The sequence below is a fragment of the Lepidochelys kempii genome, chromosome 3 (genome assembly GCF_965140265.1).
Source record: "Lepidochelys kempii isolate rLepKem1 chromosome 3, rLepKem1.hap2, whole genome shotgun sequence".
Lineage (NCBI taxonomy): Eukaryota > Metazoa > Chordata > Testudines > Cheloniidae > Lepidochelys > Lepidochelys kempii.
The window spans coordinates 145,121,647-145,135,008 of NC_133258.1; the positions used below are offsets into that span (position 1 = coordinate 145,121,647).

A 13,362-nucleotide genomic window follows, 5' to 3' on the forward strand; every position below is an offset into this window, starting at 1 on the left:
AACATTAGCTATTAGGGAAAAACACATTTTTGGAACATATATTCCTTTACAATAGACTAACCTAGACATCCTTAAAAGTTTCTGTTTAGCCATGTCTCTCATCTGCTGTAAATAATAATTTTTTCTACGTTAGGAAAAAAATAGCAACAGACTCTTAACTTACTCAAAGCAAAGGGTACATCTACAGTGCCTGCTTCCCAGGGTGGGTAGACAGACACATGTAAGCTCTGCTTGAGCTAGCATCTAAAACAGCAGTGTCGTTGAGTAGCAGCTCAGGCAGCGGCTTGGACTAGCCACCTGAGTATAAACCCTCCCGGACCCCCATGGTACATACTTGGGCGGCTAGCCTAAGCCATGGCCCGTGCTACCTCTGGCTACACTGCGGTTTTCAGCTTGCTCACTCAAGAAGAGCTAGCCTGCGCCTGTCTACCTGAGCTGGGAAGCATGTGTGAGATATTGGCTGGTTAAAATATCACATGGAGGGTCATGTGAATTCTACAGTCCAAGGGCCATGGCTTTGCAATATGCCATCAGACACAGAATTTGGATCCTGCCAGGGGGAAGCTTGCTAACTATGCCCTGTATTTGCTGTGCCTGGAATGAGACCTAGGCAAGTGGGCACTGATAACAGGAGCACTCCCTTCATCTGGGGTAACTGACTGAGCGGGCCTGGCTCCTGGAATTGGGGCTGTACTGGCTTGGCAGCAGATCTAATGGAGGGAGGAGGGAATCACTCAGAAAATGGGCCCAGCAGCAAAGGGAGAGAGACCTACTAGGTACGGCTGGAGTCAGAATTTCGGGGTCTTAGCAGATTGAATGGATTTCCCTGTATCTGGTGAGTAGGATTAATGATCAAGGTTGTATACCATGACTGTTATAGTTATTGGGTCCAATACAGACATAACTGAGTGAAATTCTCTTGCCCACGTTATAGAAGAGGTCAGACTAGATGATATAATGATCCCTTGAAAATGAATAGGAATGAGAATTTTCTGCTGCAGTCACATAGTGGGATAGGTTGTCAGATATAACTTTGATGCCTTGATTTCTCATCAGAGGAAAATCAAATCTAAGAAACAACAACAACACCCTTCACATTTATTCTCTCATTATTATTTCCTGTTTCAGACTGCAAAGTTGATTTGTCCTTCTTGATTGATGGGAGCTGGAGCATCGGTAAACGCCGTTTTCAGATCCAAAAACAATTCCTCAGTGATGTGGCTCAAGCTCTTGATGTTGGCATAGCTGGTCCTCTCATGGGCATTGTTCAGTATGGGTAAGAGTGTCTCCCCGTAATGTCTGGCTCTGCCTCAGGCTGTACAGGGTCCCTACTGCACTGTTCCCAACTCTTTTTGGAGTGATCGCTTTTTATTTTTAACACCACATCTCTTCTAAATGAGAGAAACTATCTAAAATTCAACTTAGGAAACTTGGGGAATAACATTTGGGATATTATGAGACTGAATAAAAAGGTCTATGGGAAAAATCTACTTTGTTATTTTCTGAACATAGACAAAAGTAAACAAGATGCTGGAGGTCAGACTAGATGATCATAATGGTCCCTTCTAGCCTTAAATGTCTTTATTCTTTTTCCTGCTAACTAATAACAAAGTGATAAAAACCACTGAAATAAATGAGGGGGTTCTCTGAAGCAGGAAGTAGCCTTGTAAACTAATGAGACTAGTACAAAATAGGCATTGAAGTTCAATTTATAACACCAATAGCAGCAGAGTGCTAAAAGGTGAAACAAAATTACACACCAAGCTTTTTTTTTTAAATACGTGTTGTAAACTTATCTAAAAATAGCTTTCAAACGAGCGAAGCCCTATAATTCATATAACTAAGACTCTCTGTTACACCATTACCACATGCAAGCTAGTAGCCTCTACTACAGTGGTTTTCAACCTTCTTCCATTTGCTGACCCCTAAAAACTTTTGAATGGAGGTGAGGACCCATTAGACATAGTCCGTGGACCACAGGTTGAAAACCACGGCTCTGCTAAATGAATTCAGAGATGCCCACTGCCGTAGAAATGTTTAAGAAAGATTCCATTGGTATGTCTTCACGAATGCCTGTTACTTTATCATTTGTGTTTTACAGGCATACCTATATGTTTACATAGGAAACAGTAGAGACTTCCTTTTAAGGGTCTCCTCTGTTATTATGTAATGAACTGCCTTACAAGATGAGTCTTCCTCTTCCTTCCCCATGGAGCATTACTAAAGTGATTATAAATGGAACCATGCTACATGTAAAACAAAAACTGATGGCTGCTTTTCTTTTTGTCTTATTTACATGTTAGTGATGATCCTTCTACAGAATTTAACCTCAAAACTCATGCAAACTCCCGGGATGTGAAAAATGCCATTGAGAAAATTCCACAGAAAGGAGGACGTTCCAATGTTGGTATGTGGCATGGGATAGCATATCTGCAGCTCCTAGCCCGAGGAAGACAGGGGATGTAGGATCCTAGATCTAGTGGGCAAATAAGCTCCTTGTAGCACCATGGAACCAGCCTTGTCAGCTGATGACCTCATGCTTAGGAGCATGCTTTGGGCACCCTCTGATGCGTATATTGCCATCAGACTAGCAAGGGTATTAGAACTTCTCTGCCCCCTCCATTGGACTGATTTGGGGAGAAAGGAGCTAGCAAAGACCTTTTAATAACTTATGTGGATTAGTTGGTGAGATTTTGAGCCCACCTTATGTAAAAGATATTTTTTTTAATTATATTTTTTAAATTCTATTTCCCACCCCTCCTGCCTTGGTTTGGTTTTCAGGAAAGTTTAGAGTTGTGGGGTGTCACTCTTCTCCTTCAACCTCATCAGCAGCTCACCTGGCACATCTGAGCCTGGTACTCTCTTTGCTCATCAGTGCTAATAAGGAGGAGCAGAGAAAGGGTGAAGTTCACCCCTCTGTTAGAACCAGGGTAGGGCATATACTTGGACCATTGCAGGTGGCTCCCCTTCGTGTTTGTGTAGCCATGTCAAGTTGCCTCTACTCTGTCTTTGCTAATGCACCCCTTCCCAGTGCTCTAGGACTGGAATTTGACCTCTAGGTCAGTGAGTAACACTATCTCAGAGTTCAGTGGTGCCATGTCTAAAGAGACTGGTTACTGTAAACAGGATACATCCGCCTCCTATTCACTTCTCTTACAGGGAAAGCACTTTCATTTGTTAACAAAAACTTCTTTTTGGATACCAATGGAAACCGAGGTGGAGCACCCAATGTGGCCATAGTGCTGGTGGATGGATGGCCCACCGATAAGGTGGAGGAGGCCTCCAGACTGGCGAGAGAATCTGGAATCAACATTTTCTTTGTCACTATTGAAGGAGCTGATGAAAACGAAAAACAGAATGTTATTGAACCCAACTTTGTGGACAAGGTACTGAGGAATGGGGTACATGAAACTAGATCTGGGTTTACAGTGTAAAGCCTGGAGGTAGGCCTGAATGTTACTAAGGTTTTCAGGGTGTTTGGATCTCCTAGTTTGATTTGAGCCCATCTTGTATGATGTTGCTCTCCTCTTCTCCCTCCCCCTTTTTTTCTCCTTCTTATAGTTATGGCTTCCCTCTAAGAACTGCCGTAGGATCTAACATTTGAATGTTGAATAGCAATGGCAGCAATGCTCTTGGCATGGATTCATAATTCTATTTGTCTCAAGTTTGAGTAGGGTTACCATATTTGAACGTTCAAAAAAGGGAAGGTGGTGCTCGTGTCCCCCTCCTCCTCCTCCTCCCCCCCTACCTTGCGAAACAGCTGTTTTGCGGCGCAAGCGCTGGGAGCTAGGGGGAAAAAGTAGACACTCTCTCAAGTGATCAAAATTCACTTTCTTTCTCGAATGATCAACTCTTCTTTGGGGAAAAATAATAATGGCAAAATCCCAGACATTTTTAGATATTTAAAAATTCCTCCAGGACGGCAATTTAAGAACCAAAAAGCCAGACATGTCCGGGAAAATACAGATGTATGGTAACCCTAGGTTTGAGGCTTGCTATATTACATTCTGCCTATACCAGAAGAGGATTGCTGAAATGAAGAACCAGTAACATTTTTATTAGCTAAGGAATAGAGGGGGAAACTTCCTTGTAGGGAGATCTATTAAACTATGAAATAGTCTCCCAAGGGAAGTGGTGAAAACCATAGCATTTGGGACTTGTAAAGCTAGGCTGGACAAAGTGTTAGAAAACAGTCTGCGAGCCACAATTCTGCACTGGCAGGCAAATGTGGACAGATAACTAAACACTGTAGGTCTTTTCCATTTCTAATCCCATTTTTCTATATTCCATGAATGAGCTGAGCTACAAACAAATACCATTTTTAAGGCTGGAATTAAGGCTGTATAAAGCTTTTGTTTATATCCCTGCACTACAAAAATACCAGACCACAAAAATAAATAGCCTGCAAAAATACCTTCCCTTGAAATCACAGCATTCCTAATACCATCCTTCCCCACTTGAATTCTCATATGATTATTATCTTGAACAGCTACAGTAGAAACTAGTGTTGTATATATTAAAGCATGGCTGTTGCCTCTTTTAATGAAATAATTTCTGTTGTTGTTAGGATTTGTATGGGTTATGACGTTAAAACCACATTCTGTTTCCAGTTACAAAACGCAGGTGTAAATCCGGAGTAATTCTTCTGAAGCTAATGGAGTTACTCTGAGTTTACACTTGTGTAACTAACTCGAAAGTTTTTATTTGTACCTACACTGTAATTCTCCCCTTCAACAAAGTATGAGAAGCCCTTGAGTCCCATGCTAGTACTAAGGTCATAAACAACTCCCGTTTCCACATCCAAGAGAAGGCACAATAGTTAGTAGAGTTAGTAAAAACAGACAACTTAAAAATGTGATTGAGAGGTGTTGCTGAACAGACAATTATTTGAAATGATATTAATAAATTAGGTGACACCCACAATTTTTGATCCATTGACCATCCGCTACCCAGGCTAGAAACACATCAGTGGCTTAGTGAAAAGACTTCTAGCATCAATAAATCTGTCCAAGCCATGCTCCTAGAGCATTCATCAGAAAGCAACACTTTTGACCCCTCTACTAGTTAATATTTCTAGTGTTTCCATTAACAGTTGTTAATGAGTCCTTGCAGAAGACTAAACCCTTGGGTCTTATGAAAATACATATTTCTAAATTTTAAATGTCACTGAGTACAGCAGCCAATGGACATGCATAACAGGCATTCCTCAACCCTTTTGTAGATGTTATGAAGACATTCTTCTTAAATGCTACCTTCAGCTTGCTTCCCATATGAAGTAATAACTATAACTCAAACTTTAGTGCCTAGGCTGCTAGGCCTGGGGCTTGGAAGAGCTCAGTTCATTTCCCTGTTCCCCCACAGACTTCCAGGGCAACCTTGTAGAAGGCCTTGTCTACACTGGCAAGTTTCTGCGGAGTAAAGCAGCTTTCTGCGCTGTAACTCCCGAGGTGCACACACGGCCACGCCACTGGGTGCGCAGAAACTGTGCAGTTGCAGCGCTGCAAAAAAACCACTCTGACAAGAGGCCTAGAGCTTTCTGCACCCGGGCTACAGCGCCACGGCGCCAGTGTAGACCTCCTGGTCGATTACGTGCTGCGACTGGCCTCCAGGAGGTGTCCCACGATGCCTGTCCTCACCTCTCTGGTCATCGGTTTGAACTTGACTACCCTGCCCTCAGGTGACCAAGCATCATCCCCACCTCGTAAATTCCTTGGGAATTCTGAAAGTCCCCTTCCTGTTTGCTCGGTGATGCCTGCAGTGGTCTCAGCGCATCTCTCCAGGTGACCATGCAGCTGCACGCACCAGGCTTGGAGCAATGCCGAGCTGCTGGACCTCATCAGCATTTGGGGCGAGGAGGCTGTCCAGGCCCAGCTGCGCTCCAGCCGTAGGAATTATGATACCTACGGACAGATTTCACGATGCATGACAGAAAGGGGCCATGACCGGGACACGCTGCAGTGCAGGAGCTGCAGAACGCCCACCACACGGCGTGGGAGGTAAACTGCCGCTCTGGTGCTGTGCCCACGAGTGGCCGGTTCTACAAAGAGCTGGACGCCATATGCGGTGGCGACCCCACCTCCACTGTGAAGACCACTGTGGATACTTCGGTAGCTCGCATGCCAGTCGAGAGCAGACCGAGCAGGAGGAGGAAATCTTGGACAAGGATGTGGAGGGGGAGGGGGACCCAGAGGCAGAGGATGACTCGGAGGTCAGAGATGCATGCAGCCAGGAGCTATTTTCTACCCCCGGGGGAGCCTAGCCAGTCACAGCTGTCAGATCTTGGCAAAGCGCAATCAGTAGAGGAGGACCCTTGTAAGTGACTTTGATTTTGGGAATCACTGAAGTGAGTTGTTGTGTGTGGGGGGGAGGCAGAAAGCTGGCTTGTGTCCAGTGATGAGCTGCCAAAATCTTAACTGGTTCCCTCCTCACCGCACGAGGGAGTTGTTGCCCACCCCCGACCCCGGCACACTTAGGGGAGGAGGCGGAGCAGAGGAGGCTGCCGGTGGGTGCTCTGCACCCACCAAATTTTCCCCTTGGGTGCTCATCCGAATGTTCTGCAGCCACTGCTCATTGTCCCAGACATGCATGACAATGCGATCCCACCACTCAGTGCTGGTTTCCCCAAGCCCAAAAGCAGCGTTTCACTAGGGTCAGTGGTCAGCACCTCTGTGAATGCACCCATGGAGTCGGCGCCACTTTTGACTGGTTAAATTTAGAAGCTCTTTTAGAACCGGTTGTCCCTCGCAGAACAACCAGTTCTAACAGGGCTTCTAAATTTAACAACCGGCTCCAGCTCACCACTGCTTGTGTCTGTATGTTGCACGTACCACCACATGCCTAGGCTAAGCAGTAGAACAGGGTGTTGATGGACTCCCTCACTTCACAGGAATCTGCCTCAGAGCTCCAGGAAACTCTCAGGGAGATACTGGGCAATCCCCGGCCACAGGTTCTTTGGCAGAGCTGCTTTGTTTCTTGCCCCATTAAGGGTAACTTTCCCGCAACCCTGTGCCATCACTGGGGACAGGAAGTACTATTTCTGCACATGGGCAGAAGCTGCAGTCTTGGAGAAGACCCTCCTTTGATTCCATGCTCACCCTTAGCAGTGAGATATCTTCCATAATGAACACAGCCTGTGGAAAATGTGGGGACAGTAATGATTATAAGGCCCCCCCACAGTGCTGGCTCTCCCCCCCCCACAGTGCTAGCTGTCCCCCAGAGCCACCTGCCCCATGTACAGTATGGTCCTGAAACACTGATTTCCCCTGCCCCTACAGTTACTCACCATTTTGGGGGCCCTGTGCCTCATGTGTGCTTGCCTGGGATCAGCTAATTAGTTTAGATATGTGAATAGAGGCTGTGGTTTAGATCAGTGGGCTGTGTGTTGCAGACAATACTGGTTCTGTAAAATGTTGCATTTTGGCTTCACGGATATGACCTTGGGAGCCCAGCCTCTCTCTTTGTTATTGCCGGCTGAAAGGCTGCGCAGAATTACAAAGTGGCCCCGAAGAAATAAAGAGGACTTTCTGCGTGACGTCACGATGCAGTCCGCGGCCGAAAAACAAGAGTTGAAGGAGTGGCAGGACAGCGAGAAGAGGGACCTAAAGAAGAATGCGGTGCAACAGAACGAAGCCAAACGGCGGCTCTTAAATGTTACGGAGCACCAAGCGGTCACTCCAGACGCTGCTAGCACTGCAAACAGAGCAACTACGAGCCTCAGTGATCCAGCCCTGAGTGAAGCTTTCACTCTTCCCTTCTCAAATATTATGGAGCGTACATCACACAGCTATCAGCATGGAATAGTGTCATCGGCCAGGTCCAGCCTCCCATATAGGCAGCAACAGCAGGCCTTTAAACATCCAAAAGCACACACGTCATTCTGCACTTGCTCAGCCTGTTGTTGAACTGCTCCTTGCTGCTATCAAGGTTCCCTGTATATGGCTTCATAAGCCACAGCATTAAGGGATCGGCAGGGTCTCCCAGGATCACAATGAGCATTTTAACATCCCCTACCAGACTTCTGGTCTGGGAAGGAAGTCCCTGCATGCAGCTTCCTCAACAGGCCACTGTTCCGAAAGATGCATGCGTCATGCACCTTTCTGGACCAGCCTGTGTTAATGTCCGTGAAACGCCCACGGTGATCCACAAACGCCTGGAGAACCATTGAGAAATACCCCTTGCCATTAATGTACTTGGTGGCTAGGTGGTCTGGTGCCAAAATTGGAATATGTGGGCCATCTATCGCACCCCTGCAGTTAGGGAATCTCATTTGTGCAAAGTCATCCACAATGTCATGCACTATTGCTCAGAGTCACAGTCTTTCAGAGCAGGATGCGATTCATGGCCCTGCACACTTCCATCAACACAAGTCCAACGGTTGACTTTCCCACTCTGAACTGGTTAGTGACCAAGCCGTAGCAGTCTGGAGTAGCCAGCTTCCACAGTGCAATCGCCACGTGCTGCTCCAATGGCAGGGCAGCTCTCATTCTCGTGTCCTTGTGCCACAGGGCTGGGGCGAGCTCATCGCACAATCCCATAAATGTGGCTTTCCTCATCCGAATGTTCTGCAGCCACTGCTCATTGTCCCAGACATGCATGACGATGCGATCCCACCACTCAGTGCTCATTTCCCCAAGCCCAAAAGCAGTGTTCCACTGTGGTCAGCACCTCTGGGAATGCCACAAGCAATCTTGTGTCATAGTTACTACGCGTGGTGAGATCAATGTCACACTCCTCTTGCCTTTGTAGTTTAAAGAATAACTCCATGGCCGCTCATGATGTGTTGGTCAGAGCAAGCAGCATATTGGTCAATAGTGCGGGATCCATTCCTGCAGACCGAAGCGGCAGGGCATGCAGTACACAAACCGTTGAAAGATGGCGCCAAATGCAGACGGAAGCACAGGGATTGCTGGGATGCGAAGCAATGCATCACAGGGCATTGGGACAGGACCCAGGAGGCCCCGTGACTCCCTCTGCCTTCCCACAACTCTTATTGGAAGAAGAGAAAGAGGTGCTCTGTGGGATAGCTACCCAGAGTGCACTGCTCCTAATAATGCTGCAAGTGCCAAAAGTGTGAACATGCTATTGCGCAGGCAGCTGACAGTGTGAACACACAACAGCGTTTTCCCTTCAGCGCTCTCTGAGTGGCGCTGTAACTCTGCCAGTGTAGACATACCCTTAGACTCTCTGGCCTGGATCCACAAATGGACTTAAGCATTACAATGCCCAGCATCACAATGCCTAGCTTTTAGGCACCTAGAAAATCACTGAACTAACAATGGGATCCACAATTCCTGATTTAGGTGCCGACTCTCTTTATACAATGAATGGGGAGAGAGAGACACCTCAGGGTGGGATCAACAACAGCCAGAAAGCTATGCAGGGAGTAGCCTAAACTAGCCAATGGGGGGGGGGGTGTCCTAAGCCCCTCTCCTCTTACAGAGTTAGGTACCTATGTTCAGGCTGCATGCAAAACCTAATTCTGTGCCTTAGTCCCCATTCGTAACATGGAAATACTACTACTTGTCTACCTCACAGGTGCATTGTGAGGATACATGAGATTGTGGGGTGCTCACACATAGTACAGTAATAAGAGCCATATAGATTCCTGAGAGAGACAGAAATAGTAGTTTTGTTTAAAATCTACTCCCTTCCTGCAAACAGCTGGAATATTAAGTCTCCAGGACTGTATCTACCTAGGTCTGTCAGGAAAGCCCACACATCCTTGAAGAAACATCATCCCATTCCTGTGGTGCTATTTGGTTCTTATAAAAGTCATTGCACCTGGGTACCACAGAGACTGATAGATACTTGGTGCAACCTAAAAATACTACATATACCGAACACACCTGGAGCTCAGCCTGCTTTTGTGAGATTTCTTCAACAGAACAAAATAAAAGCCACAAACGTCTAAATGAGAAATCATAACACATGGGCACATACTAATTATTCAGCTAATCAGGATAGGTATGTTGTCTCCATTGCTGTGTTATAAATAGATGAAACTTCTGGATATGCTTGGAATAAGAGTGAATCCTTACAATCTACCCTATGGTGGTCTAGTCTTAAACCATTTCAGATAGGCAGCCAATACTCATGTCAATTTAAAAAGTACTGCAGGGCCAATTGGCATGAAGCTGTGACATGAGGTGCGATATGCCAGATCAGCCAGGGTTCAGGAAGCAGGGTGGAAGTTAGAAATATTTTCAGAAAGCAACTTGTTCTCTGAGCCACCCCGCAAGATGATTTTGTGCACTTTCCACTGTCACTGTGCCATGAAATACATTTCCTTAATGGCATTAGCTGGGCTGTCTCCAGGATGCATTTCATTGGCTTATAGTCTTGTTTTCATTTATTTTTTAAAAGGGCAAAACTACAGTGAGGCTCTGTGACCCTGCCAGAGCCCGCATGGAAGATAGAGAGCAGAGGGCCCAAACAGGAAGGCAAAGCTGGCAAAACAAACATCATTCTGGGATGTATTAGCAGAAGTGTTGTAAGCAAGACACAAGAAGTAATTCTTCCACTCTACTCTGCACTGATTAGGCCTCAACTGGAGTACTGTGTCCAGTTCTGGGCGCCACATTTCAGGAAAGATGTGGACAAATTGGAGAAAGTCCAGAGAAGAGCAACAAAAATGATTAAAGGTCTAGAAAACATGATCTATGAAAAATGTGGGTTTGTTTAGGTTGGAGAAGAGAAGACTGAGTGGGGACCTGATAATAGTTTTCAAGTACATAAAAGGTTGTTACAAGGAGGAGGGGAAAAAAGTGTTCTCCTTAACCTCTGAGTCTAGGACAAAAAGCAAGAGGTGCAAGGGTGGTTAAATTGCAGCAAGGGCAGTTTAGGTTGGACATTAGGAAAAACTTCCCAACTGTCAGGGTGATTAAGCACTGGAATAAATTGCCTAGGGAGCTTGTGGAATCTCTGTCCTTGGAAATTTTTAAGACCAGGTTAGACAAACACCTGTCAGGAATGGTCTAGATAATACTTCGTCCTGCCAGGAGTTCAGGGGGCTGGACTAGATGACCTTTCGAGATGTTTGCCAGTCCTATGATTCTGTGACTTTATCTTGTGGCTGTATATGGCAGCATCAGAACATAAAAAGAGCAGCAAGGTAGAAGAAAATAAACATGGTGAGGCTATGACGAGAAGCCTAAACCGATGTGTACAGAACTAACTTAGAGCTGTTGTGAGATAGATTTGCTGTCACCAAATGTACCGGGGAGGACACTACTACAGAAACAGTTGAACCCTCTTTTCAGGTAGATGATGAAGAGCAGACACACAATCTGGCTCATCAAATGACCTCAACAAGTTAGTTGGAACATCTTAAAGATTTTACATTTAAAACAATTCTGAATCTCTCTCTCCTACCTACAACATACTCCACATTCCAGCCTCCTCTCTCCCTGCCCCCAGCCAGCCGGCCAGAAATCCATTCCTTCACCACAAGTTCCCAACTCCTCTTGTTAGGTCTGGAAGAGCTTCCCCCCACCTGCTCCCTATGCGCATTCAGAGTCATAACTGCTTAAGTTACTGACTAAGCTGTAAAAATGTAAGAAATTTTGCTTCCACTGCACTGGGGAGCCAACACAACCATGGCGGATTCTCCTTTAGTTTATGCATCACCAACATTTGTCTGTTGCCACATTTCTGTTTCATGATCCTGATTTCTCCTTGGGATGGCATGAGCCAGAAAGAACCCAGCTTGACTCTCAGGTACCATGTCGAATTTGCAGGACTGACAGGTGGACAAAACCTCATCTTTTTACTTTTAACTGGAGGGGATGTGATCTGGAGCCATTGCCAGTCAAACAAGGAACTCCAAAAGAAGGCCACTTTGTACAGAGTATAACTCTGAACTAAATGAAGATATATGAAAATGAATTTGTAGTTTTGACACTTGGCCTAACTCTGAAATAACCTGTGTACAAAACCAAATTCAGAGGGTGGTGGAATTTCATAGTGAATTGAATTCTGACAGTTTACATTGACAGCTCCATCGCATATTTTATAAATGCCAGGGCAGGATGTCTAGTGCTTTAGTTGAACACACTTTATATGAGATATAGATTTTTCTCAGAAAGGCAGCAGAATTTGATTGTGTAATTAAACTAAATCCACATTATGCCCAATAAGTGCCTTTTTACTCTTGTATTTGCATCTTTCTGCAGGCTGTATGCAGAACAAATGGCTTCTATTCCATTAACGTGCCAAGCTGGTTCAACCTACGCAAGGTAGTCCAGACCTTGGTGAAACGGGTCTGTGACACCGCTCGGCTGGCTTGCAGCAAGACGTGTCTAAATTCAGCTGACATTGGCTTTGTAATTGATGGTTCCAGCAGCGTTGGCACTGGCAATTTCCGCACTGTCCTCCAATTTGTAGCCAACATAAGCAAAGAATTTGAGATTTCAGACACCGACACCCGTATTGGAGCTGTGCAGTACACCTATGAGCAGAGGCTGGAGTTTGGATTTGACAAACACAGCACTAAGCAAGATGTTCTGAATGCTATTAAGCGAATCAACTACTGGAGTGGAGGGACCAGCACTGGAGCAGCCATCAACTATGCCTCTAAACAGCTCTTCAGCAAATCCAAACCCAACAAGAGGAAGATAATGGTTCTCATTACAGATGGCAGGTCTTATGATGATGTCAGAGTGCCAGCCATGACAGCTCATCAAAATGGTAAACTACTGCTATCTTCTGCTGCGGTGGCCCACTCCACCTATATACAGTAGCTTAACATGTATGGAGCTAAGGCAGTTAGAGTGGTCATTGCACTATGGCAGTAGATGGACTTTTGGGCAGCTCACCACCCTAAGCTATAGCCTTGTTAGAGCTAATCAAGATGAAGGTGGGTGAGTAAATGGATGGGAAGCCCGTAAGAAAATAGTGTAGTCAGATTTGTCAGACAGACAGGATGTATCTCACACATTACAGTGCTCAATGGGTTTCTGTAGGCCTACAGATACAAGAAGTGTGTGTATGAAGCTCACTTTTGCTTTCAGAGTAGGATGTTCAAACACATTCTGTGCCAGGCTTTCAGGCAACAGCTTACTACTGTCTGACACCTTTCTGCCGTTGGCAAGACCTATTCTTCAGGGCTGACACTGCCCTTCACACCGCAGCCTGTATAAGTGGTTCAGTTCTTGTTGGACGCTCACATAGAGGCCGTAAAATAAGCGGCAATGGGACATGGAGAATTTTCCTGGCACAGAAGAAACATAGGTCTGACGTACATGAGTCTATGCAGCTCCTTTCAGAGACCCCAGTGTAGGCATTGTATTGAGGGTGGGAGGGACATTAACTGTAACACTCAGTTTCAGAGCCTGCTGTACATAAGAGCAGCCCATTGGCTGCACC

The 13,362-nt window shown here is 45.7% G+C and overlaps 1 protein-coding gene across 1 annotated transcript in view; it reads left to right on the plus strand.

Moving 5' to 3' along the window:
• VIT (vitrin) overlaps positions 1 to 13,362 on the plus strand; it is a 63,882-nt gene that overhangs the window by 49,943 nt on the left and 577 nt on the right. The window contains exons 14-17 of the mRNA XM_073338364.1: positions 1,129 to 1,276; positions 2,304 to 2,407; positions 3,160 to 3,386; positions 12,171 to 12,684. Of these exons, the coding sequence (XP_073194465.1) occupies positions 1,129 to 1,276; positions 2,304 to 2,407; positions 3,160 to 3,386; positions 12,171 to 12,684 (993 nt within the window). The remainder of the gene's footprint in view (positions 1 to 1,128; positions 1,277 to 2,303; positions 2,408 to 3,159; positions 3,387 to 12,170; positions 12,685 to 13,362) is intronic.